Source organism: Mya arenaria, chromosome 1 (genome assembly GCF_026914265.1).
Source record: "Mya arenaria isolate MELC-2E11 chromosome 1, ASM2691426v1".
NCBI lineage: Eukaryota > Metazoa > Mollusca > Bivalvia > Myida > Myidae > Mya > Mya arenaria.
The window spans coordinates 62,969,557-62,994,702 of NC_069122.1; the positions used below are offsets into that span (position 1 = coordinate 62,969,557).

A 25,146-nucleotide genomic window follows, 5' to 3' on the forward strand; every position below is an offset into this window, starting at 1 on the left:
CTTGTATAGTTTTCCAGCAATTCATCTATATGAACTCGAAAATGAAATTATTACTCTGTAAATAAATGTAAGAACTCTTGATGTAACACGAACGTCCCGCAATACGGCAAATACAATGAATGCAATATTATCAGTCTAATTTTATCTTACCAACGAAAATACGTTTTAAAGCAGTTTAAGTCTACCCATACCCATACCCAACCCCACCAACCCCGGCAGTTGTCTTGCAATGGATCTTTGGGTACAACGCTAAATAACAAAATATATGTATGAAATAAATGTTATGATATAATAATAAAGCGCAATGACTAACTTTCACTGAAATATACTGATATTTATGTTGTCTAACCTGGTCTAAAATAATTTGTAAAGAGTATATGGTATTCTTATCAATGCAGGATTATAGATAGTTGAATTTCACGCAAATGTATAACCCACTCAACTATTTATTCTAGACCCTTTAAGACTACCTTAACATTGGTAGACGTATTTTAGTGAACTTAAGTTATTGATCGCAGTGAAGTGTTTATACCCTAAACATCGTCTATGAATTAAAAGAGGCTGTGGGGTCTTCCCATACGATAAATTTATCTATGGTCAGTGTAAAATGGTGAATTTTAGAGGATACAATCTTGCTAAAATAGTACACAGGTGTATCTGGTGTGTAATTTTGCATTAAAGGCACGTGGTATGTTCTTATCGGGTACCACATTTTCTTTTATTATTTATATTAAAATGTGTCTTGGGAATGCTATTAATGTTGCACTCACACAGATATTCCGTTTTTACAACTTTTTTTTATTTTTTGTCTTGGTAAGAACAATTATTTGCGTAAGTAATAGTTAACTGATATAAAAAGATTGTTAATCAAAGATCAGATCGCAGATTTTCATATTTCCGTTAAAATAATAATGTTTTATAGCTTAAACCGTTACTAACAATTTTAAAAAAAAATGCGTAAAACATAATTTTTTGAATTTAAATATATTTTTTTTTGTCGGCAGTCTTTATAGCGGGTTTCCATGGATTTTCGCAAAAATGGCTCGTTCCAGGACTTAAATTAAAAAGTTGTCAAACTGTTTAATCTGTGAAAATGCAGCTTTAAAGCACGCTTATTCTGATTCTGCTTCACACAAAATCTGCATAAAACTTCGTCGCCCAACATAAAAGGTGTTTAAACATGAAAAAATCGGCCGTATAATACCCATGTAAGTGCAGTAGCGGTCGAAAAGATAAATAATGCAAATATTCAATAACAAATAGCTAAAACAGGTACAAGAATGGTAAACTGGGGCCGAAAACACAGTTTCAAGTCACGCAATTTTCACTTTGTAAACAATCAATCGTTCAGCTAATACATTCAATAACTTTTTTGTAAAGGCCTCTAGAAACATAGGTTAAAAAACCGAGAGACGCTTACACGTGTGGTCTCTGGGTAGGCGTATTTATATTGCGAGAAAGGTGATATAACTTACTAACCAGGTGAAAATACATCCTTGAAACACCGAAATTCCTTTCCACGCCGCCATTTTATTCGGCTTCACACAATTTCCCTCACTTAAAATTCGGCGAACACATTTCACGTTGGACCCCCTGTGTCTATTCAATCAGTTCATGACTTCTTAATTGCATGCATAATTATATGTTAATTGTAAACCTAAAAAATATGTGTTGGTCTGCAATATATGAAGACATTTTTATCTTGGCGAGTTTCACATAACAGGTAGCTATAAGAAGCAGTTATATTGACATTTCAATGCTTGAAATAAATCAGAAACACGTGTTATAGCTTATACCATAATAACGTACAGCATTAGTAGTCGGAGCATACATTAAAACATAGATATTATCCGAGAGTGTTCTGAGAGTTTATGTTGTACCGACCGTTACAGACCGCTTTTCCTGTAACTTGCCTAATATTTGCGTATCGTCTGAATTCAGGAATTATACAGCAAGCACTACAGCAAGATCGGCGTGTTTTTTGCATCGATTCCCAACTTCTCCGAATTCTACATGGAGCTGGAGGCGAACCAGCAGGGCATAGAGTGTCTCCGCGTGCTCAACGAGATCATCGCTGACTTCGATGAGGTAACAATCCAAACCGCATGTACGGTCCATTCCACCGGTAATAAGGTTAAATAGAGGAAAGTTTTGTTTTTTTAAGAAATCTAATTATTTATTAGAACCAAAACTCCTACCTTCACGAGTGCAGATTAATGGGTCAGTAGAGAATTGGTCACTATTTATTAAAATAGATAAATAGTTTCCGATCAAAAACTTAAGGTATATTGATGTTAAGTTGTGTACGTTGTTGCGTACATAGCGAATATACATATGTAAACTGGGATTTCTTTAGGGGCTGGTAAGGGTCAATGTCAAGGTCAGAGTCACTACAAATACAACTCCCTTTATAATAACTTTAGTAAGGAATAACTCATATTGTTGGAACTTGAAGCTCATGTGAAGAATCACCTTAGGCTTGTGTTGTGGTCTGGATAAAAGTCACTGTTTCTAAAATAGAAAGTCGATTACTTATCAATTACTTAGGAATTACGTTTAATGATAACGTGTTTTATTTGGCGAGGTAGGGTAAATATGTGGGCGGGAGTTGTCAAGGTAGCTGTTGCTAAAAATAAAGAAATGCATTGTTTAATGCTCAAGTCCTATACGAAAGCATACGTATATGTGCGTGGACATCTGCTGTCGCATGATGAATTATTCGTTGTTTTTCATATACTTTTTACAGCTGTTAAACGAGCCTCGCTTCCGGGCGGTGGACAAGATCAAGACGATCGGGAGTACGTACATGGCGGCTGTGGGTCTCATGCCGGAGTTTCAGATACAAGCGGTAAGTACACACACCTGCCGTACTAGGCAGTAAAGCACACACCTGTCAGAGGAGTTAGGAAACACCGTGCGTTCATGAACATGTAGCTTCATGTACATGTAAAAGTTGTGTGTCAGATTTGAAGTCGTTTGCGAAATTTCACTATAAACTTTTAGGCTGGCTGATACTCGCATAAATGCCTGTCCTTGTGCTATTGTACACGTCATTCATACCCGGATGACGCATAAATGCCTGTCCTCGTGATGTTGTACACGTCATTCATACCCGGATGACGCATAATTGCCTGTCCTCGTGCTATCGTACACGCCATTCATACCCGGATGACGCATACATGCCTGTCCACCTGCTATCGTTCACGTCATTCATATCCTAATTACGCATAAATGCCTGTCCCCGTGCTATCGTACACGTCATTCATATCCTGATTACGCATAAATGCCTGTCCTCGTGCTATCGTACACGTCATTCGTACCCTGATGACGCATAAATGCTTGTCCTCGTGCTATCGTACACATCATTCATGCCTTGATGACGTATCGTATGACCTGTCAGTTCTGCCGGAGTTCATCATGGTTTGTTAGTTCATGTGTTTATTAGATCATAGACTCTGTGATACAGGACCTGTCAGTTATGGTGGAGTTCATCATGGTTTGTAAGTTATGTGCTTATGAGAGCAGGGACTCTGTGACGCAGGACCTGTCAGTTATGGTGGAGTTAATCATTGTTTGGTAGATCATGTGTAATTAAGAGCATGGACTCGATGACGCAGGGCCTGTCAGTTCTGATGGAGTTTAACAGTTTGTTCATGTTTTCAGGAGAGTCCGGACTCGGTGACGCAGCATCTGTCAGTGCTGGTGGAGTTTATTATGTCAATGCAGGAACGCCTTAGGATCATCAACGAAAACTCTTACAATAACTTCCAGCTCAAAATAGGTAAGGTGCACACCATTTAATCTACAGTGGTTCACATCAAGACAAAAACTCTTTATATATTCATTCTTAAGAGGCGACGTCATTTCCGAAAAAGGTATATGTAACACAATCAAAATTTAAACATTCATAATTGGTTCTTTTAGCTACATGTAGCTACATCCTTAGACACGGAGTAAGTATATATTCAGGCTGGAAATTTCCAGATTTGGTTTGAAAATATCGTAGGGACATTTATCGCATATATATAGTTTGCCCGTACCAAACTTGTGTCTCCAAGCACTCTTAAGCAGATAGATATCTTATTGAAACGGGACCCTAAGTAAATTTAGAAAGACATAGATACAAATGTTGTGAACTTAATTTTAAACATAATTATTTATAATGAAACTATGAGCATTTTGAAATCCTTAAACGATTTAGACTATTGGCCTTAATATTATTGTTCATGTCAGGTGTGAATGTTGGGCCGGTTGTTGCGGGGGTGATCGGAGCCAAGAAGCCGCAGTACGACATTTGGGGCAATACCGTGAACGTAGCTAGCCGCATGGAGAGCACGGGTCTGTCAGGAAACATCCAGGTAAACACTTAAATTAGGTTCAGGTTTGATGCTTTAGTAACCTTAAAAAGGAACAAACTTATAAGACTTTAAAAAGGAACACATTTATAAGCCTTAAAAAAGGAACACATATTTAAGCCTTAATAAAGGAACACATTTATATGCCTTTAAAAATGAACACATTTATAAGCCTTAAAAAATGAACACATTTGTAAGCCTTAAAAAATGAACACATTTATAAGCCTTTTAAAAGGAACGCATTTATAAGCCTTTAAAAAGGAACACATTTATTAAACATTTTAAATCGTTTGGTAATTTGGCCGCTGTCTGAAAATTGTCTCTCATGCTGAAGGACATTATATGTAAGGACAAATATCGCAGAACGGCCTGGCTCCGGTATTCATAAATCCCGTGGCTCTGGTATACATAAAACCCGTGGTTGTGGTATACATAAATCCCGTGGTTCCGGTATTCATAAACCCCGTATCAATCATGATTAAAATAAGGTTTTTTCAAAGTCTGATGTTTTTACAGACGACGGAGGAGATTCGAAACTCGCTATGCGACTGGTACCAGTTTGAGTGTCGGGGCACGGTGAGGGTGAAAGGCAAAGGGGAGATGACCACCTACTGGCTAAAAGGACGGAAGGTTGCGCCAGGGCAGCCAAGCCCGCGGCCCTTCACCGGTCCTGAAGTCAGCAAAGCCGCGCCGTCAGCGCCACAGAGTCCCGCCTCTAAGCCATCAGCGTCCGATAGCGCGGGCCGCCCTACCAGCGGCTCCCGCGACACGAGCAGCACGGTGAATGAGAAAAACTGTAAAGAAAGCGGTACTTCAAACCACGCTGCCCTGCAACAAAGTGTGTCAAACTCAAGTCATGTGTCAAGTGTCAGTCAACACCAAGATATTTTTGATAAACTATCTCAAAACCGCACAGATGCTTATTTGCCAAACAATGCTCTAACATTAAAATCTTCCCCCCGATCACCAGTTCAGGAACATGCGCAAAAAATAGACATGCAAATGAGTGTGCCTAATATGCCAACGCCCCCAGGAAGCTTAAGTAGGCGAAGAAACAACACGGATATGACAAGAGAATCTCGAAATCCATTGAAAAAGATTGGAAACACCTCATTTACCAACTGTATTTCAAGTCGTGGTCCTCCGTCGGAGTGCTCGTCCACGTACGTTAGGGTTGATTCTCCAGAGTTACCTGCCGTGCATTTCCGAAATGTGAAAATGTGTGACGGTGATGAAAGAAATTCGAGAGCAATACAAAATGATCTCTTTGACAGTTTAAAGGTCGGTACAGAAGTAAAACAAACGGAAAAACATGCAAAATTAAAAAAGAAACCAACTGCCCAAAGATCATCTAGCAATCCTTTAGACGTAGATTCTCGAAATAGTAAAGAGCAATCCAATACAGACGCGCCACCACCTTTGCCTGCTAAGACTCGAGACTCATACGGAGGATATTCAACAATCCATTACGATTCAGTATCATCGCCAACACGTGCCAACATAAACAATAAACATCAAGTGCCAAGGCCCTATAGCTCGGAACACGGCCGACCTATAGTACCATACCAGGTCAGCAAGCCTATTGTTCCACGCCTGCAGCAGACGCCGCTTGTTCAAGCAGGGCTTACGAATCCTATTTCGGGACAAATACGCCCTGCCCCTTGCCAGGCACCTAGAAGTATTAACCCTCCTGGAAGCCTTTGTCTACAAAGTAACAGCCAGGTTGCTCGGAATGATCTTGCTAGTATCAGAGAGATTCCCGCGGAAGAACGACAAAAAAGGTCGAGTTTGCTTAAAGAACTTCAAAAAACAGTCAATTCGAACGAACACAACAAATTAACAAGTAAACACCAACAGCTAACATCTACCAGTGTGCCAAATGAAGCGACTTACAGTGTTATTAACAAACAGAAACCTCCTGGTGATGAGCCCTGTAAAGAACAGTTTGTGACAGCGGTCTACCGAGAGCCAATAGCAAGCACTCCGCCGAACAAGAGCCCGTTGCCTTCCCAGTCGTCAACAGCTGCCTCAGCAAACAGAGGTACACCGCGCTCTGCACCGCGTATCTTGCCAAATGCAATAGAGGCCTCGCCGTCCAGGCCTCACAGTGATCATAGTAACCTGGCCCGCTTGCCGCCACGACCCACGCCACCCGACGACCGGCGGACGTCCAACGGATCCCAGCAGAGCAGCAACAGCTCCCAGTCCACCATCACACCCACTTCCGGCAACCCGCTTGTTGCAAGCATCGACGGCAAGATGATGTCATTATTGCCCGCCTCGTCGGAGGACCTTAAACAGGAGGAAGAAAGACTTCTGTCCATCTTGAAACGCTCTCCGTCTGACTGTACGAAAGATAAAGAAAATAACCGCAAGTTTGCACCTAACGTAAAACGGAGTAACTCAAGCCCAAGAGTTAGAAATAAAAGTTTCCCCGTAAGATTAAGACATGATGCTATACAAAATGTCAATGGATTTTCTGATAACGAATCGGAAACATCGCATGCTCATAGTGAAAACTCCTCGGTCGTTCTTCTGCAGCCAATAGAACTAAAACTAGCCCGGCCTGCATACGTACGTCAAAACTTGATATCAAACACTGACCATCATAATATAAAACATTTCATTGACCACTCTGATTACCATATACCCCACCTGAGCAAGCACTTGTCCAGGTCCAGTGACACAATCAACAGTAGTCAGCGCGGTCAGCGCACCCCAAAGTTTCCTCTGATGTCGGCCGAGTCCACGTCCCTCACCCAGCTGCTAAAGGAGCTGGCTAATGAACATCCATCGCTGGACTTAAGCTTGCCGAGGGAAACGCTCCATGATAACTTCGAGTCGGACTTTGACGATGACTTCGAATCACCAAATATAAAAAGGTTTACTGAATACGAACCTTTACTAAACGGTGCAAGTGATTTACTTGACGATAAAGAGAAAAGTGCTATTGATAAACTTATTCGTTCTCACAAATTAAACGATACCTATGATGAAAACAGGCCCGGGTGTTCAAGCAAGCCCACTGAAGATAAAGCTATTCCTAACCCGTATCAGGTGAAGCGTAGCACGGTGTATACAATGCCTCCGCGATACTGCCGAAGCCTTGACTACATCCCGAGCGACAGGGAGGAGCGACCGGGCTCCAACCAGTCGTCCGCCTGCGGAAGTCCGCGCGCCCAACACGCCCCTCGGACCGTACCCGCATACCTGCTCCCCTTCCTGGCCGGCAGGAACCCGCTGGGCATGGAGAGCATCAGTGTGTCGTCCCTCGCCTCAAGTAGCGAGCTATCTCGGAGTGACCCGGCCCTCAACCAGGCGTACGAGTCCGAGTACGACAACTATCGGCCCGGGATGATGAGTGATGACGACTTCTTCCACCCGGCCCCGTTCACAGGGCTTGACAGGGACATGCTGGAGGACGTGGACGTGGACAATGTCACCGTCAGTGACCACTACAGCCTAGATATGCCTCCACTTGCCGCATTCTCCAAAAAGAAAATAACAATTGTTTGAAGTACCGGCAATAATAATGGTTTGAAAAATATGCGTTGAAATGAATTTGAGAATCGTTTATGTGTTTACTTTCTGTAAACTAGCGTAGTCCATGTTGCATACATTACGTCGTTACGGCCTTCATTTCATATGAATTATGGCATTCATACATATATTTGACAACCTTTTAATGAGAGTTTGCTTTCATATAGTCGGTAAATATTTTTATATACTCTCCTTAAAAGGAGGCGATACTGATGATCCAAATGGCATTAAAAATCACAGTTGACGTTTTGCATAAGCACTGAACAGTAAGGTATCTAAATAGCATTGATTATTTCTTAACTGCACTCTGAAAACGTTATAGAAATACAAATGTGTAGAGGTTGTTGCTCCCATTGTGCCGCTACATAAGAGTTAGATGCTTTGATATTTAGCAATGAGGGGGTTCAAATTGCTGACTGGGAGGGAGAGCAGTTTTAGAAGCTAGTGTGTCGTTTGTTGTAACATCAAATGCAGTAATTGTTCACCTATCCTCAATCCCACCATTTGAATCAACGCACCTGTATTAATCTATAGATAGTTTGCTTTGAATGTCGTATAGTTTGATATCAGAATCGTGTCGATAAATATATGTATAATTATGCTGGTGCGCAATCGAACCATTGGAGCTCATTACAGTTTGCCTGGCTTCGTTGTTTTGATTTATCATTTTTTTCAGATTTGTTCTATTTTTACCAAAATGTCAGAATGGCAATGTTTGTTGTGTTCATATTTGTAAATAAATAGAAACACATACATGAGGAGTTGTATTGAAGCTGTTAAAGGGACTATTTTAAAGTTTGTATTTGGGACTATTATTTCCCATTTTTGTTTTACATACTTGTATTAACAAACTCAAAAACAACAACTGATGAATACTTATTGAAACAGCAATTTGTAATTGTTAGCCTGAAACCTTCCAATGACATTAGGCACTATCTTTATGAATTCGTCTATTTTTCAACTTTCGTTTTTAAGAAATTAAGAGCTTATAATTATATATATATTCATTTTCTTGTTTAAGTTTCCTTTGTTCATTCTTATGGCAATATACTGTAGACCACTAACATTTTTAAACTTGTCAGTATGTATTAACAGAAATAAATGGTTTGATGCGACGCAATCGCATAACCTGCTGTTATCTGGTTCAGTTATATCTATGTAGTGTGCTGGTTAAAATTTATTAAAAGCAACTTCAAGAATAAAGCAAATGGACGCTGAAACATATTAATATACGACTGTTTTCCAATTGGTACGATGGATAAATACATATTAACCAACATGAACGCGATGAGCTGTTAGTGTTCTATATTATAGTTTGTCTACTGACTAATCCTCTGTTTAAATCTACCGATTCACCTGATTTAAATAACGAACGAATAACAGCTAATTTACCAAAATAAAGGTGATCAAGGTTTGGAAAATCCCACTATTCAAATGGACAAAATAATATTACTGTCGCATAATGCGACTCATTACTGTTCATAAATGGGTAAAGCAACAAAGTCCTTTTAAAAGTTCAATTTTTATGTATTTTACATTCATTAAACTTAGATTTAACAATACATATATTCAAGATAACATTAAATGGGCACATTATCACCGATACTAGTTCAGATCTAGTAATAAATATTAATAAGGGCACATCGTGGGCACATACTTTTCAACAACATATGGTCGTCTATTGGAATGTTACCATTCAAAACATTTAATAAGAATATAAAATGTTAGATTATAGGATTTTTGACAGTTAATTGTAAACATGTGTACAGAATTGCTATTTTTATACGGAATATTTCGTTAAATAGCTATAAAAGCTTTAAGAAGCGTAGGTTAGTCAAAGTGTCTGTCAAAATATTTACGTATACAGGTGGCAGTTCTGGGCACTTTCAAACCTGTTTTTAGTCTTATGATATTTATCTTACCAAAACATTTCGCGAATATTAACAAGATAGCTAGATAATTATCGCGAACATTAATTGGTTAACACGAAACAATTCACGAACGTTAACAGGTTATATGCCACCATAGAAAATAGACGATTTGAATGCATATTGCTAATGTTATATTAGAGTGAGTGTGCCTGCATTTTTACTTTATCTAATATATACTTGTGACAGTTTCATAACGGCTCCAATGGTGACTATTGAACTATCGGGAAACAATGGGTACACAAAGGATGTTTCACATCATGCTGTCCCCAGAGAATGGCTGGCAGCGGCTTGACGTCAGGTACGCGGCGAGTTTTGGGCGCGCTTCGATCCGCTTCTTGAACGCCTTTAGAGCGGGGACGTCTTCCGCCTCCCAAGCCGCCGGAAATTGGGCTTCTGTGGCGCGCAGCACGTGGAGCAGGCCCAGGTCGGCATACGACAGGGACTTACCAACCACAAACCTGCAAACATTCCGCATAGTATATTATATAAGATCGCACATGTACGACTCGCGCACAGTTTTTCCTTACGAGATGAACTTATAGAGGTGACATATAGGATATTTGTTTATTTCAGTGTAAGATCGTATTTTATTTTGTCATAGAAAATATAGTTTTTCTATGATCTAATACTCTATGATCTTACACTGAAATAAAAAAAAATGTTTCTTTTATGCTTATTTTCGGAGTTTTATTAGTTGTTTTTATTTATTTCTTAAATGCCCCCTTTTTAAAAGGGTGTTATTTACGCCGCTACCCGTGGGGTGCCCCTCATGCAAAACTATAGCTGTCAACTTTTCTATTTCCGATTTGTTGAGAAAAAGTTCTCTGCTATTCATTCTTATAGTTTATTATTCGCTCGTTTTTTAGTGCAAAGCTTTTATGAACAGTAATCAATGAAGTTTTATAAGTGCACATATGTTCAAAAAAATAACGAAACACTTTCATTTTAAGTAGGGCATGAATACATTTAACCAAATAACTACGCCGCTATTTAATGAATGCAAATTTGGAAGGTCAAATGTGTTAGCAAAACAAACGCGGATACTCATTGGATTTTAAACACTTTTCTTAGTTTAAGACTGCATGTGTTTCATGATACATGATTATTAAGTCATCTTACTGTCAGAGACCAGACCGTTTCGCTTGAAAACAGGTTTGTTTTCCAGGTAAAGAGTGAATGCCACGCAAGTTTGTTGACAAGTTTTGAGGTGTGGGTGGGGTAAAAAATATCAGATCCAGGACTCAACTTAAGAACGGACTTAACTTCTGAAGTGCGAGCCCTCCAAGAAAAGTGAAAATAATAGTGTTTATATGTGGTGTGGCCCTCCCTAAAGAGTAGTTTGGCTAAGTCTCAAATCTCAGTCTGGTGTATTTTCCCCCTCCGATATTCACATACAATAGTTCACTAGCACTCCACCCCTCTCAGACCCGAAGTGACAACTCTACGCACCCTTTGCCGTCATCTTTTGATTTTAGGAGTCTCTCGAAGTACTGGAGCCATCGTGGTAGGCGACTCTCCAGGAAGCGGTCGATATACGGCTGTGTCGTTTCCTTCTGGGTGGCGTACGGCCCTGTCGGGTAGATACCATGGAACGCCAGTCGCCCTGCAGAGCGAGCACAAACATTTACATGTATATTCACACACCACCGCCTCGTACTGACATATTCGCATTATAACATACATAGATACATGTTTTCAAAAGAGTAAAGCATTCGCGTGTTCGTATTATAATATCGATAACATACAGATCAATATAATTTACAATACTCTGTTCTGTTTTTTTTTAGATAACCAACATTTTAACATGAACAATCCAAGCGGCTAAATTCTACTTATTGTTTAAACTGGAATGCAATTTTGTGAAACGAAAACCTTATAAACGTTATACCAAAATTAAAATTGCTTTTCACAGAATTCTTATCAAATAGTTTGGGCATTGGATTCGTCTTTCAAGAGACAAGGGACGGAAATTTATACAACTCAATTATTATTGTATTATAGTAAAGTTTCCTCATGAACATTTCTTCCTTCATTCCTTCCTATTATGTTATTAAAAGTACCAGTACCGGGGGGGGGGGGGGGGTTATACACCAGGAGTGGTGTTACTGCTCTTATAATACAGTCACTGGCACGCTGTAAATGCCGTGACCAGAGGTACTTAAAATATTCGATTATTATATTATACAATTTCTTTAATTTTTAATATGTTTTGCATTGTAACCTTTTCCCCAATGCATTCTTGGTAACTACCTCTCTTTACGACTTTAAACGGAAAATGGCAGTAAATGCCAGTTATTTTGTTGTGAATAACGAGAACATTATCTGGCACATCGATTTTCTAAAAAAAATCCATGCTATGAAGTAACGCACACACACTGATGGCTAAGGTTGTTTGTTTTTGTTAACTTCTTCGCTTAAACCAAACGTGTATTTAAAAACGGTGACGACCTGTGTATCCCTTGACGAACGGTGATTGTTGTGAAGAGCTTTATATGGTGAAGACCTGTGTATGCGGTAACGACCTGTGTATGCGGTGACGACCTGTGTATGCGGTGAAGACCTGTGTATGAGGTAACGACCTGTGTATGTGGTGACGACCTGTGTATGCGGTTACGACCTGTGTATGCGGTGACGACCTGTGTATGTGGTGACGAACTGTTTATGCGGTGACGACCTGTGTTTGCGGTGACGACCTGTGTATGCGGTGACGACCTGTGTATGCGGTGACGAACTGTGTATGCGGTGACGAACTGTGTATGCGGTAACAACCTGTGTATGCGGTGACGACCTGTGTATGCGGTGACGACCTGTGTATGTAGTGACGAACTGTTTATGCGGTGACGACCTGTGTTTGCTGTGACGACCTGTGTATGCGGTGACGACCTGTGTATGCGTTGACGCCCTGTGTATGTGGTGACGACCTCTGTATGCAGTGACTCTCTGTGTATGCGGTGACTCACTTTGTATGTGGTGACAAACTGTGTATGCGGTGACGACCTTTGTATGGGGTGACGTTCTGTGTTTTTGGTGACGACCTGTGTATGCGGTGACTTTCTATGTTTGTGGTGACGACCTGTGTATACGGTGACGATCTGTGTATGCGGTGCCGTTCTGTGTTTGTGGTAACGACCTGTGTATGTGGTGACGTTATGTGTTTGTGGTGACGACCTGTGTATGCGGTGACGAACTGTGTCTTGTGACGACCTGTGTATGTGGTGACGTTCTGTGTTTGTGGTGACGACCTGTGCATGCGGTGACGACCTGTGTATACGGTGACGTTCTGTGTTTGTGGTGACGACCTGTGTATGTGGTGACGAACTGTGTATGGTGACGACCTGTGTATGTGGTGACGAACTGTGTCTGGTGACGACCTGTATATGTGGTTACGACCTGTGTATGCGGTGACGAACTCTGTATGCGGTGACGACCTGTGTATGCGGTGACGACCTGTGTATGCGGTGATAAATTGTGTATGCGGTGACGAACTGTGTATGCGGTAACGAACTGTGTGTGCGTTAACGACCTGTGTATGCGAAGCCGAGCTGTGTATGCGGTGACAACCTGTGTATACGTTGACGACCTGTGTTTGTGGTAACGAACTGTGTATGCGGTAACGAACTGTGTATGCGGTATCGAACTGTGTATATGGTGACGAACTGTGTATGTGGTGACGATCTGTCTATACGGTAACGAACTGTGTATGCGGTAACGAACTGTGTATGCGGTGACGACCTGTGTATGCGGTGACGACCTGTGTATACGGTGACGACCTGTGTATGCGGTAACGAACTGTTTATGCGGTAACGAACTGTGTATACGATGACGAACTGTGTATGCGATGATGACCTGTGTATGCGATGATGAACTGTGTATGCGATGATGATCTGTGTATACGGTGACGAACTGTGTATGCGATGATGACCTGTGTATACGGTGACGAACTGTGTATGCGGTGACGACCTGTGTATGCGATGATGAACTGTGTATGCGGTGACGACCTGTGTATGCGATGATGAACTGTGTATGCGATGATGAACTGTGTATGCGATGACGACCAGTGTAATTGGTGACGAAGTGTGTATGTGGTGACGACCTGTGTATGCGGTGACGAAGTGTGTATGCGTTAACGACCTGTGTATGCGGTGATGAACTTTTGTATACGGTAACGACCTGTGTATGCGGTTATGAACTGTGTATGCGTTAACGACCTGTGTATGCGAAGACGACCTGTGTATGCGGTGACGACCTGTGTATACGGTAACGAACTGTGTATGCGGTATCGAACTGTGTATGGTGAGGAACTGTGTATGTGGTGAAGACCTGTGTATACTGTAACGAACTGTGTATGCGGTAACGAGCTGTGTATGTGGTGACGACCTGTGTATGTGGTGACGACCTGTGTATGCAGTGACGACCTGTGTATACGGTGACGACCTGTGTATGCGGTAACGAACTGTGTATACGGTGACGACATGTGTATACGGTGACGAACTGTGTATGCGATGATGACCTGTGTATACGATGACGACCTGTGTATGCGATGACGCCTTGTGTATGTGGTGACGAAGTGTGTATGTGGTGACAACCTGTGTATGCGGTGACGAACTGTGTATGTGGTGACGAACTGTGTATGTGGTGACGACCTGTGTATGTGGTGACGACCTGTGTATGCGGTGACGACCTGTGTATGTGGTGACGAACTGTTAATTTGGTGGCGACCTGTGTATGCGGTGACGAACTGCGTAATGTGGTGACGACCTGTGTATGCGGTGATGACCTGTGTATGTGGTGACGAACTGTTTATGTGGTGGCGACCTGTGTATGCGGTGACGAACTGTGTAATGTGGTGAGGAGCTGTGTATGCGATGATGACCTGTGTATGTGGTGACAACCTGTGTATACGTTGACGAACTGTATATACGGTAACGAACTGTGTATGCGGTATCGAACTGTGTATGGTGACGAACTGTGTATGTGGTGACGACCTGTGTGTACGGTAACGAACTGTGTATGCGGTAACGAACTGTGTATGGGGTGACGACCTGTGAATGCGAAGCCGAGCTGTGTATGCGGTGACAACCTGTGTATACGTTGACGACCTGTGTTTGTGGTAACGAACTGTGTATGCGGTAAAGAACTGTGTATGCGGTATCGAACTGTGTATATGGTGACGAACTGTGTATGTGGTGACGACCTGTCTATACGGTAACGAACTGTGTATGCGGTAACGAACTGTGTATGCGGTGACGACCTGTGTATGCGGTGACGACCTGTGTATACGGTGACGACCTGTATATGCGGTAACGAACTGTTTATGCGGTAACGAACTGTGTATACGATGACGAACTGTGTATGCGATGATGACCTGTGTATGCGATGATGAACTGTATATGCGATGATGACCTGTGTATACGGTGACGAAGTGTGTATGCGATGATGACCTGTGTATGCGATGATGAACTGTGTATGCGATGATGACCTGTGTATACGGTGACGAACTGTGTATGCGGTGACGACCTGTGTATGCGATGATAAACTGTGTATGCGATGATGAACTGTGTATGCGATGACGACCTGTGTAATTGGTGACGAAGTGTGTATGTGGTGACGACCTGTGTATGCGGTGACGAAATGTGTATGCGTTAACGACCTGTGTATGCGGTGATGAACTTTTGTATACGGTAACGACCTGTGTATGCGGTTATGAACTGTGTATGCGTTAACGACCTGTGTATGCGAAGACGACCTGTGTATGCGGTGACGACCTGTGTATACGGTAACGAATTGTGTATGCGGTATCGAACTGTGTATGGTGAGGAACTGTGTATGTGGTGAAGACCTGTGTATACTGTAACGAACTGTGTATGCGTAACGAGCTGTGTATGCGGTGACGACCTGTGTATGTGGTGACGACCTGTGTATGCAGTGACGACCTGTGTATACGGTGACGACCTGTGTATGCGGTAACGAACTGTGTATGCGGTGACGACATGTGTATACGGTGACGAACTGTGTATGCGATGATGACCTGTGTATACGGTGACGACCTGTGTATGCGATGACGCCTTGTGTATGTGGTGACGAAGTGTGTATGTGGTGACAAACTGTGTATGCGGTGACGAACTGTGTATGTGGTGACGAACTGTGTATGTGGTGACGACCTGTGTATGTGGTGACGACCTGTGTATGCGGTGACGACCTGTGTATGTGGTGACGAACTGTTAATTTGGTGGCGACCTGTGTATGCGGTGACGAACTGTTTAATGTGGTGACGACCTGTGTATGCGGTGATGACCTGTGTATGTGGTGACGAACTGTTTATGTGGTGGCGAACTGTGTATGCGGTGACGAACTGTGTAATGTGGTGAGGAGCTGTGTATGCGATGATGACCTGTGTATGTGGTGACAACCTGTGTATACGTTGACGAACTGTGTATACGGTAACGAACTGTGTATGCGGTATCGAACTGTGTATGGTGACGAACTGTGTATGTGGTGACGACCTGTGTGTACGGTAACGAACTGTGTATGCGGTAACGAACCAAGTATGCGGTGACGACCTGTGTATGCGATGATTACCTGTGTATGTGGTGACGAACTGTTTATGTGGTGGCAACCTGTGTATACGGTGACGACCTGTATATACGGTAACGAACTGTGTATGCGGTGTCGAACTGTGTATGGTGACGAACTGTGTATGTGGTGACGACCTGTGTATACGGTAACGAACTGTGTATGCGGTAACGACCTGTGTATGCGGTGACGACCTGTGTATGTGGTGACGACCTGTTTATGCGGTGACGACCTGTGTATACGGTGACGACCTGTGCATGCGGTTACGAACTGTTCATGCGGTGACGACATGTGTATACGGTGACGAACTGTGTATGCGATGATGACCTATGTATACGGTGACGACCTGTGTATGCGATGACGACTTGTGTATGTGGTGACGAAGTGTGTATGTGGTGACGACCTGTGTATGCGGTGACGACCTGTGTATGCGGTGACGAACTGTGTATGCGGTGACGAACTGTGTATGCGGTAACAACCTGTGTATGCGGTGACGACCTGTGTATGCGGTGACGTTCTGTGTATGTAGTGACGAACTGTTTATGCGGTGACGACCTGTGTTTGCTGTGACGACCTGTGTATGCGGTGACGACCTGTGTATGCGTTGACGCCCTGTGTATGTGGTGACGACCTGTGTATGCGGTGACTCTCTGTGTATGCGGTGACTCACTTTGTATGTGGTGACAAACTGTGTATGCGGTGACGACCTTTGTATGGGGTGACGTTCTGTGTTTTTGGTGACGACCTGTGTATGCGGCGACGTTCTATGTTTTTGGTGACGACCTGTGTATACGGTGACGAACTGTGTATGCGGTGCCGTTCTGTGTTTGTGGTAACGACCTGTGTATGTGGTGACGTTCTGTGTTTGTGGTGACGACCTGTGTATGCGGTGACGAACTGTGTCTGGTGACGACCTGTGTATGTGGTGACGTTCTGTGTTTGTGGTGACGACCTGTGCATGCGGTGACGAACTGTGTATACGGTGACGTTCTGTGTTTGTGGTGACGACCTGTGTATGTGGTGACGAACTGTGTATGGTGAAGACCTGTGTATGTGGTGACGAACTGTGTCTGGTGACGACCTGTATATGTGGTGGCGACCTGTGTATGCGGTGACGAACTGTGTAATGTGGTGAGGAGCTGTGTATGCGATGATGACCTGTGTATGTGGTGACAACCTGTGTATACGTTGACGAACTGTGTATACGGTAACGAACTGTGTATGCGGTATCGAACTGTGTATGGTGACGAACTGTGTATGTGGTGACGACCTGTGTGTACGGTAACGAACTGTGTATGCGGTAACGAACTGTGTATCCGGTGACGACCTGTGTATGCGATGATTACCTGTGTATGTGGTGACGAACTGTTTATGTGGTGGCAACCTGTGTATGCGGTAACGAACTGTTCATGCGGTGACGACATGTGTATACGGTGACGAACTGTGTATGCGATGATGACCTATGTATACGGTGACGATCTGTTTATGCGATGACGACTTGTGTATGTGGTGACGAAGTGTGTATGTGGTGACGACCTGTGTATGCGGTGACGACCTGTGTATGCGGTGACGAACTGTGTATGCGGTGACGAACTGTGTATGCGGTAACAACCTGTGTATGCGGTGACGACCTGTGTATGCGGTGACAACCTGTGTATGTAGTGACGAACTGTTTATGCGGTGACGACCTGTGTTTGCTGTGACGACCTGTGTATGCGGTGACGACCTGTGTATGCGTTGACGCCCTGTGTATGTGGTGACGACCTGTGTATGCGGTGACTCTCTGTGTATGCGGTGACTCACTTTGTATGTGGTGACAAACTGTGTATGCGGTGACGACCTTTGTATGGGGTGACGTTCTGTGTTTTTGGTGACGACCAGTGTATGCGGTGACGTTCTATGTTTGTGGTGACGACCTGTGTATACGGTGACGAACTGTGTATGCGGTGCCGTTCTGTGTTTGTGGTAACGACCTGTGTATGTGGTGACGACCTGTGTATGCGGTGATGATATGTGTATTCGTTGACGACCTGTGTATGCGGTGATGAATTGTGTATGCGGTGACGACCTGTGTATACGGTGCCGACCTGTGTATGCGGTGATGAACTGTGTATGCGATGACGACCTGTGTATTGGTGACGAAGTGTGTATGTGGTGACGACCTGTGTATGCGGTGACAACCTGTGTATGCGTTAACGACCTGTGTATGCGGTGATGAACTTTTGTATACGGTAACGACCTGTGTATGCGGTTATGAACCGTGTATGCGGTGACGACATGTGTATGCGGTGATGAACTGTGTATGCGTTGACGACCTTTCTATGTGGTGACGAACTGTGTATGCGATTACGAACTGTGTAAGCGATGACAACCTGTGTATGCGGTGACGAATTGTGTATGTGGTGACTACCTGTGTATGCGGTGACGAACTGTGTATGCGATGACGAACTGTGTAAGCGATGACAACCTGTGTATGCGGTGACGAATTGTGTATGTGGTGACTATCTGTGTATGCGGTGACAAACTGTGTATTGTGGTGACGACCTGTGTATGTGGTTTCGACCTGTGTATGCGGTGATGAACTATGTATGCGGTGACGAACTGTGTATGCGATAACGAACTGTGTGTGCGTTGACGACCTGTGTATGCGTTGACGACCTGTATGTACGGTAACGACCTGTGTATGCGTTGATAAACTGTGTATGCGGTAACGATCTATGTATGCGGTGACGCCCTTTGTATGCGGTGATAAACTGTGTATGCAGTGACAACCTGTGTATGTGGTGACGAACTGTTTATGTGGTGGCGACCTGTGTATGGGGTGACGAACTGTGTTTGTGGTGACGACCTGTGTATGCGGTTTGTATGCGATAACGACCTGTATACAGCAGTACAATGCTATGATTATTTTTTCTGTTGGTATATGTAAAATACAAATTGTTCTTAAAATGTGATATAAACACACTAAAACTACCCTTTTTGCATTTTCTGCCAAAGAGGTGCGGGCAACCTGACAAACGAAATATCAATGTGGCGTGACCTAACGTTTTACTTTGTAACAACATAAGGAAGAGCAAGGCCAAAGAAAATGCGTACCCTCGGCGATATAGTCGTGGCACGTGAGGTTAACCTGCTCCGCGTGCGCCGCTTCCTCCTCGTCAATAGGCAACAGACCAAACTTTCCCGCTAAATAGCGACTCGCCACGTGGGTCTGCGACAGGCTGAACTTTCCTATAACGAGAGTACATGTCAAACTTCAGATTGTTTTTTAAATACCCACTTATTGATCAGTGTTTTTGTTTCTGATTTCTGCCATTTCACGGCGATTGGGCGTACATGCGAAAATACAAAATCCACACACATGGCTTTGCGAAAATGCACTGATTGGCGGTAAGAAATGCGAAGTAATAAAACGGCGCATTTTCACCCCGAAACTTGAGAAGTGTGGGATTTTCTAACTTCTGAACGACCCAAATGAGTGTAAACAGGCTCTCTAACACGAACCTTTCTTGATGACGGGCGGCGCGAAGTGCGGGTAGAGTCCGCCCTCTCCCTTGATGACGTCCTTGATGATGATATCGCGGTCGTTCACCTCCGTGTAGAGAACACCCGCCTCCTCGAACAGTAGCCGGAGGAACTCAGCCCGCCCCGGACACACGTCCCAGTACACCAGCGTCCACCCCTCGTCCGACCCAGACATACCGCTCAGATCTTTCTGGATGAGATTCTACTGAGAACATGCAACATAGCAACGGATATAACTCGGCTAAACTCGTACAGTTACCATTTATTTACTTAAATAGCTAAATATATTTAGCACAGACCACTGAAAGCATCCGTGCCATATAGCGACCGACCTGTAAGCCCACAAACACTAAAAGAGCTGAGGTCCGTCTAATGTTTGTGGTTTGACTACGAAGTGGTCTTGAATATTTTTTATATCATATCATAACGCATTTGTTATTCACATAAAAAGGCTTGTTAAAACTGAAAATCTCAATAAGTTATTCATTCTGACTATGAAACTCCATGAAAACGGCCAGTCCAGCTGTGGAAATAAGCGCGTTTACACATGTATTCAATTAGGACATTCATTTAATTGCCGGGCAAAACCTACATATTTTTATTAGTATTTTAGATTTGATTTATGCAAGTGATGTTGATACCTTAGATCTAAGAGAATTGATCAATGATTTTGTTTGAAATTCTACGCAAATGTTTGATATCCAATGGACATGGGGAGTTTGGGAATATCCTTCCCTCTTCCAAACTTTAACCACTATATCCGAGCTTTTTTCTTTAAAGCATCATATGTATATACATACGACATTGTGGAATGTAACATTAATAATACAGCATTCTGTTCCTGCTGAAGAAATTAAACCTGTGAAAATCTGCGCATTTTAGTACATTTCAGTAGTGTTTTTTTTGTTTTTGTTTTATGATCTTAGCGCCATGACAATTCTGCAAATCATTAGGAACATTATTTCAAGATATGATTAAAAATATGATGAAAAATGCAAAATAAATCTTACCTTACAAGTATCTGAATTTTACAATTATTTCACCCCTTTAATACTTAACGCTACCTTCAGTAAACTGTTTTATGTTCTAAATTTTAAACCCGAGTTAGCTTGATCTACACATATTTACACAGATAGTGCATTGCCCCCTGTCATACCTGCTACCCGCACACCTCCAGCAGTGACGTGCCTCGGTTTATCCTATGAACATGTTTTATAGGATCTCTTTGTGAGTTGAGGACGAGACAACACTGGAGATGTTTTGGTCATTCTCATTCACTTAATGATGCACTCTTACTCTCAAATAAGGTTTCCCACAATTAATACAATTGTTTTAATATACCAAAAAGGATGAATAAATGTCGAAAATATGTTTGTTGTAAAAGTGTATGTATTGATTTTGAATAAGAGTGTCACTTTAACGTTTTTGCAGTTGCCCATTTGTTCGACTTGGTGACCGCTTACCAAACTCACTGAATGCCGGGAATCAAACCCTTGGTGAAAAGCGAGTGCGCAAAGTGCGCTAACTACTGCGCAAACCGAAACATTATTTTTTGCCAATGCGAGGTCTTGAAACGGAAACATCGTAATTGCAACAACTGCCCTTAATATTGTGACCGGTGCCACATTTGCAGATCTGTTCGATCATGGTTTAATTGTATTGTTCCATGATTTAATCTCAATAGTCATTTGTTTTAAAATATTATCTGTGTTTAATAACATTTTCAATCTTCATTCGAGTCAAAGTCACCAGAATTTTATCATGGGCTTCAAGTGGTTCAAATTAAGATCTGTCCCAATATTTGAAAAAAATCAAATGATGAGTTACTCTTACAAGTCTTAAAATGCTTAATTGCTGTGACAATGAAACTTAATAGTGAAGCACTAGATCTTATTGCCATTTGTTGAATATTGAGACAGATTTTCATGAAATACAATCAAAACCTTTTTAATAATAACTGAGAATATTTATTTTTTTACAATTTAACAGAATTTACTTTTCGTTTTCGCTCGCCTATGATTTGCCTTAAATTAGATAAAAAAAATGTGTGGTTATTTTTTCGCTTTTTTTCTGGCATAAAAGGTAGAACAAATAATCAATTTGTTGTGGCCTTACTGTACTTTAAAAATATCAGAATTTAACAAGATATACTTCAATCAACTTGTAGATGTTTAATGTTCTCAAAAATAACCCCAGGTTAACTTGATCGACATAAGGTGGCGTAGGTTGGATAACACTGGTGTGAAGGCTGTGTTCTACAGGGACGAGTACATGCAACTACCCCCCTTCCCTCCCCCCATCCCCTCCCCAACACACACAACCCCAACCCGGATTTTTGTTTGTTGAGCTTGATGTAGGAAATGCAACCCGGATTTTTGTTTGTTGAGCTTGATGTAGGAAATGCGTTACGTTTATTGCGTATCGGTAAATAGTTTTACAATTACATCAATATCTTTATATGTTCATCTAAATAAGACAGATAGTTAAATCTAACGTTATCATTTGTTTAAGCGTTTCAATTATTTCGATATTTCAGGCGGACCTATGAGGACTTTAGAAAGCTACGCCCCTTACATCATATTTGCACACCTGTCACACCTGCTACACGCACACTTCTAGCCTCAATTGTGCTTCGGTAGATAAAAGATGCACTCTTACTCCCAAATAAGATTTAACACATCTAATACAATTGTTTCCATATACCAAAAATGATGAATAAGTTTCGGAAACAATGTTTCTTATGAAGGATACCGAGTTTAATTTAAAAGAATATGATGAAAACTCGGTATTGCTACCTTATGAGACTATATTTGATCACATTAAATCGTTTAGCATTCACCAATCATTTAATATTTCTGCATTTTCCGCTATTAAGTACAACGTTATAATATTGTAAATAGAAATTAAAATTTTGCATGAATGCATTATTTAGTAAGTAGTTTTCATGCACGCACATCTTCGGATCACTTAAAGTGACACTCTTGTTCAAAATTAAAATATACACATGTAAAACAAACATAAAATTTGAGGGATTCACCTTCGTGATAGAGTTTGATTAACAAGTCTAAACCGAATACAAAAGTGTTGTAATGTGAAAGATATCAGATTCAATGAAATGCAAAGCACATCCCGACTTGATTAAACTTGATTTAACATAATAAGTTCTAGGTCCCTTTTTGTTCTTGTCACGGTGTTTTAATTAATGTCTTTTAAACGTCTAAAAAATCTTAACAGAGGTCAAAAAATACACATGTTTACCTAAACAAGAATAATGAGCTGGGCTTAATATTGACAAAAGAGGCTTAGATGATGTGAGAAATTGGGGACTGTATCACGTCGAGCCCGATGCCAAACTCCACGCACTTACACTTCCCTTTCCAACAACATTGATAATAGTAGACGGTACAGAGGTGAACACTCAAAGGCCCGGTGCACTGTCATAACAAAGTCAACTGTACAGTGATTATAAATCTCCAACCACTTTAAAGGGTTTGATAGATTGTGATCCTTATGGTCGTTTGATATTTGTGTCAGAGCTGTTCACTGGATCTTTTTCAGATAAGGCATTAACTCAAAAATCGGGATTTAAAGATGTTATTAAAACATTAAACGAAAACCAATTTATACAAGATGGAGATGCCACTTTGGTAGATAAAGGATTCAATATTGAAACATAATTAAATGATCTTGCATTAAAATAAACATTCCACCATTTGCTTCAAGTGATATGCAGTTTAGTGTTTCAGAAACAACACTCACAAAATTTTTAATAAAATATCAAAACATAGATTTCATATTGAGCGTCTCATTTGCAAAGTGAAAACGTACACAATATTGTCGCATTGTATTCGAACTTTATTATTTAAACGAGTGAATAAAATCTGGACAGTTGTTGTCATCTCACACTCTTCCAGGATACATCTGTCAAAGATAATACAATAGATAAATGATTTCTTTTTTTCATACACGCCTCGCCGATTGCAATTTTTTTCGCATACCGTATCATTGCATGTTCGGTTACAGACATGGCGAACACGAAATGTTATTTTATGCAATGCACGTTTATGAATAGAGCTATAGTAAAATTTGTTTAATAAAATTAAAAGTCCACATACCTTGCCGTGCATGAGCAATACGCATGTCTTAAAGATTCCCTCTCCACATCGACACTTAAAGATGCACACTTACTCCCAAACATGGTTTACCACAATTAATAATTTTGTTTTAATATTCCAAAAAGGATGAATAAATGCCGAAAACACTGGTTCTTATGAACGATCCCCAGTTTATTTTGAAAAAATGAGCATAAAACTTGGTATTTCTACCTTATGAGACTATAGTAAACCGCAGTATATCTTTTAGCATTCACATATCATTTAATATTTTTGCGCCTTCTGCTATTTATAAATACACAGATACAAAATCGGTGATGTGAATTTGTAAATACTTGAAAAAAATGTTGCTGTAATGATGGTGACGTACTACAAACAGAACGGCGAATCTTCGGCTCGTGCTTGGAAACCACATTACAACTTATCGGCACACAGTTGCCAATGAAGAATTGCTAGGTCATCGCATTATATCAAATCAATCACTCTTCGGACGCAACATGATTGCTTGACGTAATCAACCGCCGTACAGTGGAAACCGATTTGCGATTAGTATGATATCGCATGGACACTTCAAGAAGACGTCTTGAAGACAATTAAATTCTCTGAACTACCAAATAGGTCGAAGCTAAATTTTTGAACGTATCAAAGACTGGTTGTGACCGACTACACCCTGCGACCTGAAACCCTAGAGCCACCTTAGCGAAACCTTTCACAGATCTCTGAAACCCTAGAGCCACCTTAGCGAAACCTTTCACAGATCTCTGAAACCCTAGAGCCACCTAAGCGAAACCTTTCACAGATCCCTGAAACCCTAGAGCCACCTAAGCGAAACCTTTCACAGATCTCTGAAACCCTAGAGCCACCTTGGCGAAACCTTTCACAGATCTCTGAAACCCTAGAGCCACCTTAGCGAAACCTTTCACAGATCTCTGAAACCCTAAAGCCACCTTGGCGAAACCTTTCACAGATCTCTGAAGCCCTAGAGCCACCTTGGCGAAACCTTTCACAGATCTCTGAAACCCTAGAGCCACCTTGGTGAAATCTTTCACAGATCTCTGAAACCCTAGAGCCACCTTGGCGAAACCTTTCACAGATCTCTGAAACCCTAGA

General features: G+C 41.7%; 2 protein-coding genes across 8 annotated transcripts in view; one reads left to right on the forward strand and one right to left on the reverse strand.

Moving 5' to 3' along the window:
• LOC128231525 (adenylate cyclase type 1-like) overlaps positions 1–9,033 on the forward strand; it is a 74,586-nt gene extending 65,553 nt beyond the window's left edge. For all 5 annotated transcript variants that reach the window (XM_052944518.1, XM_052944487.1, XM_052944527.1 and 2 more), the window contains 5 exons: positions 1,942–2,088; positions 2,747–2,848; positions 3,664–3,781; positions 4,234–4,358; positions 4,872–9,033. In XM_052944518.1, coding sequence (XP_052800478.1) covers positions 1,942–2,088; positions 2,747–2,848; positions 3,664–3,781; positions 4,234–4,358; positions 4,872–7,871 — 3,492 coding nt within the window. In that variant the 3' untranslated portion in view covers positions 7,872–9,033. The remainder of the gene's footprint in view (positions 1–1,941; positions 2,089–2,746; positions 2,849–3,663; positions 3,782–4,233; positions 4,359–4,871) is intronic.
• A 368-nt stretch (positions 9,034–9,401) lies between these two features.
• Positions 9,402–21,039, reverse strand: LOC128233954 (glutathione S-transferase P 1-like). Of its 3 annotated transcripts, none has more exons than XM_052947858.1 (5): positions 20,935–21,039; positions 19,904–20,129; positions 19,496–19,630; positions 11,276–11,429; positions 9,402–10,284 (listed from the first exon to the last, which is right to left on the reverse strand). In XM_052947858.1, the coding sequence occupies exons 2-5, from the start codon at positions 20,097–20,099 to the stop codon at positions 10,077–10,079; spliced, it is 693 nt and encodes a 230-aa protein (XP_052803818.1). In that variant the 5' UTR covers positions 20,100–20,129; positions 20,935–21,039; the 3' UTR covers positions 9,402–10,076. The 3 variants fall into 3 exon arrangements, with proteins under 3 accessions (XP_052803818.1, XP_052803823.1, XP_052803832.1); XM_052947863.1 differs by having other exon boundaries at positions 19,904–20,126; positions 20,935–21,004; XM_052947872.1 differs by having other exon boundaries at positions 19,904–20,110; positions 20,935–20,999.
• Between the last annotated feature and the right edge of the window lie 4,107 nt (positions 21,040–25,146).

Excerpts from the sequence above, each read along its gene's own strand:
- LOC128233954 (XM_052947858.1), bottom strand. The coding sequence starts at position 20,099 with ATGTCTGGGTCGGACGAGGGGTGGACGCTGGTGTACTGGGACGTGTGT. Across the intron at positions 19,631-19,903 it reads GCCGCCCGTCATCAAGAAAG|GAAAGTTCAGCCTGTCGCAG; the intron begins GTTCGTGTTAGA and ends CTCTCGTTATAG. Across the intron at positions 10,285-11,275 it reads TCAAAAGATGACGGCAAAGG|GTTTGTGGTTGGTAAGTCCC; the intron begins GTGCGTAGAGTT and ends GAATGTTTGCAG.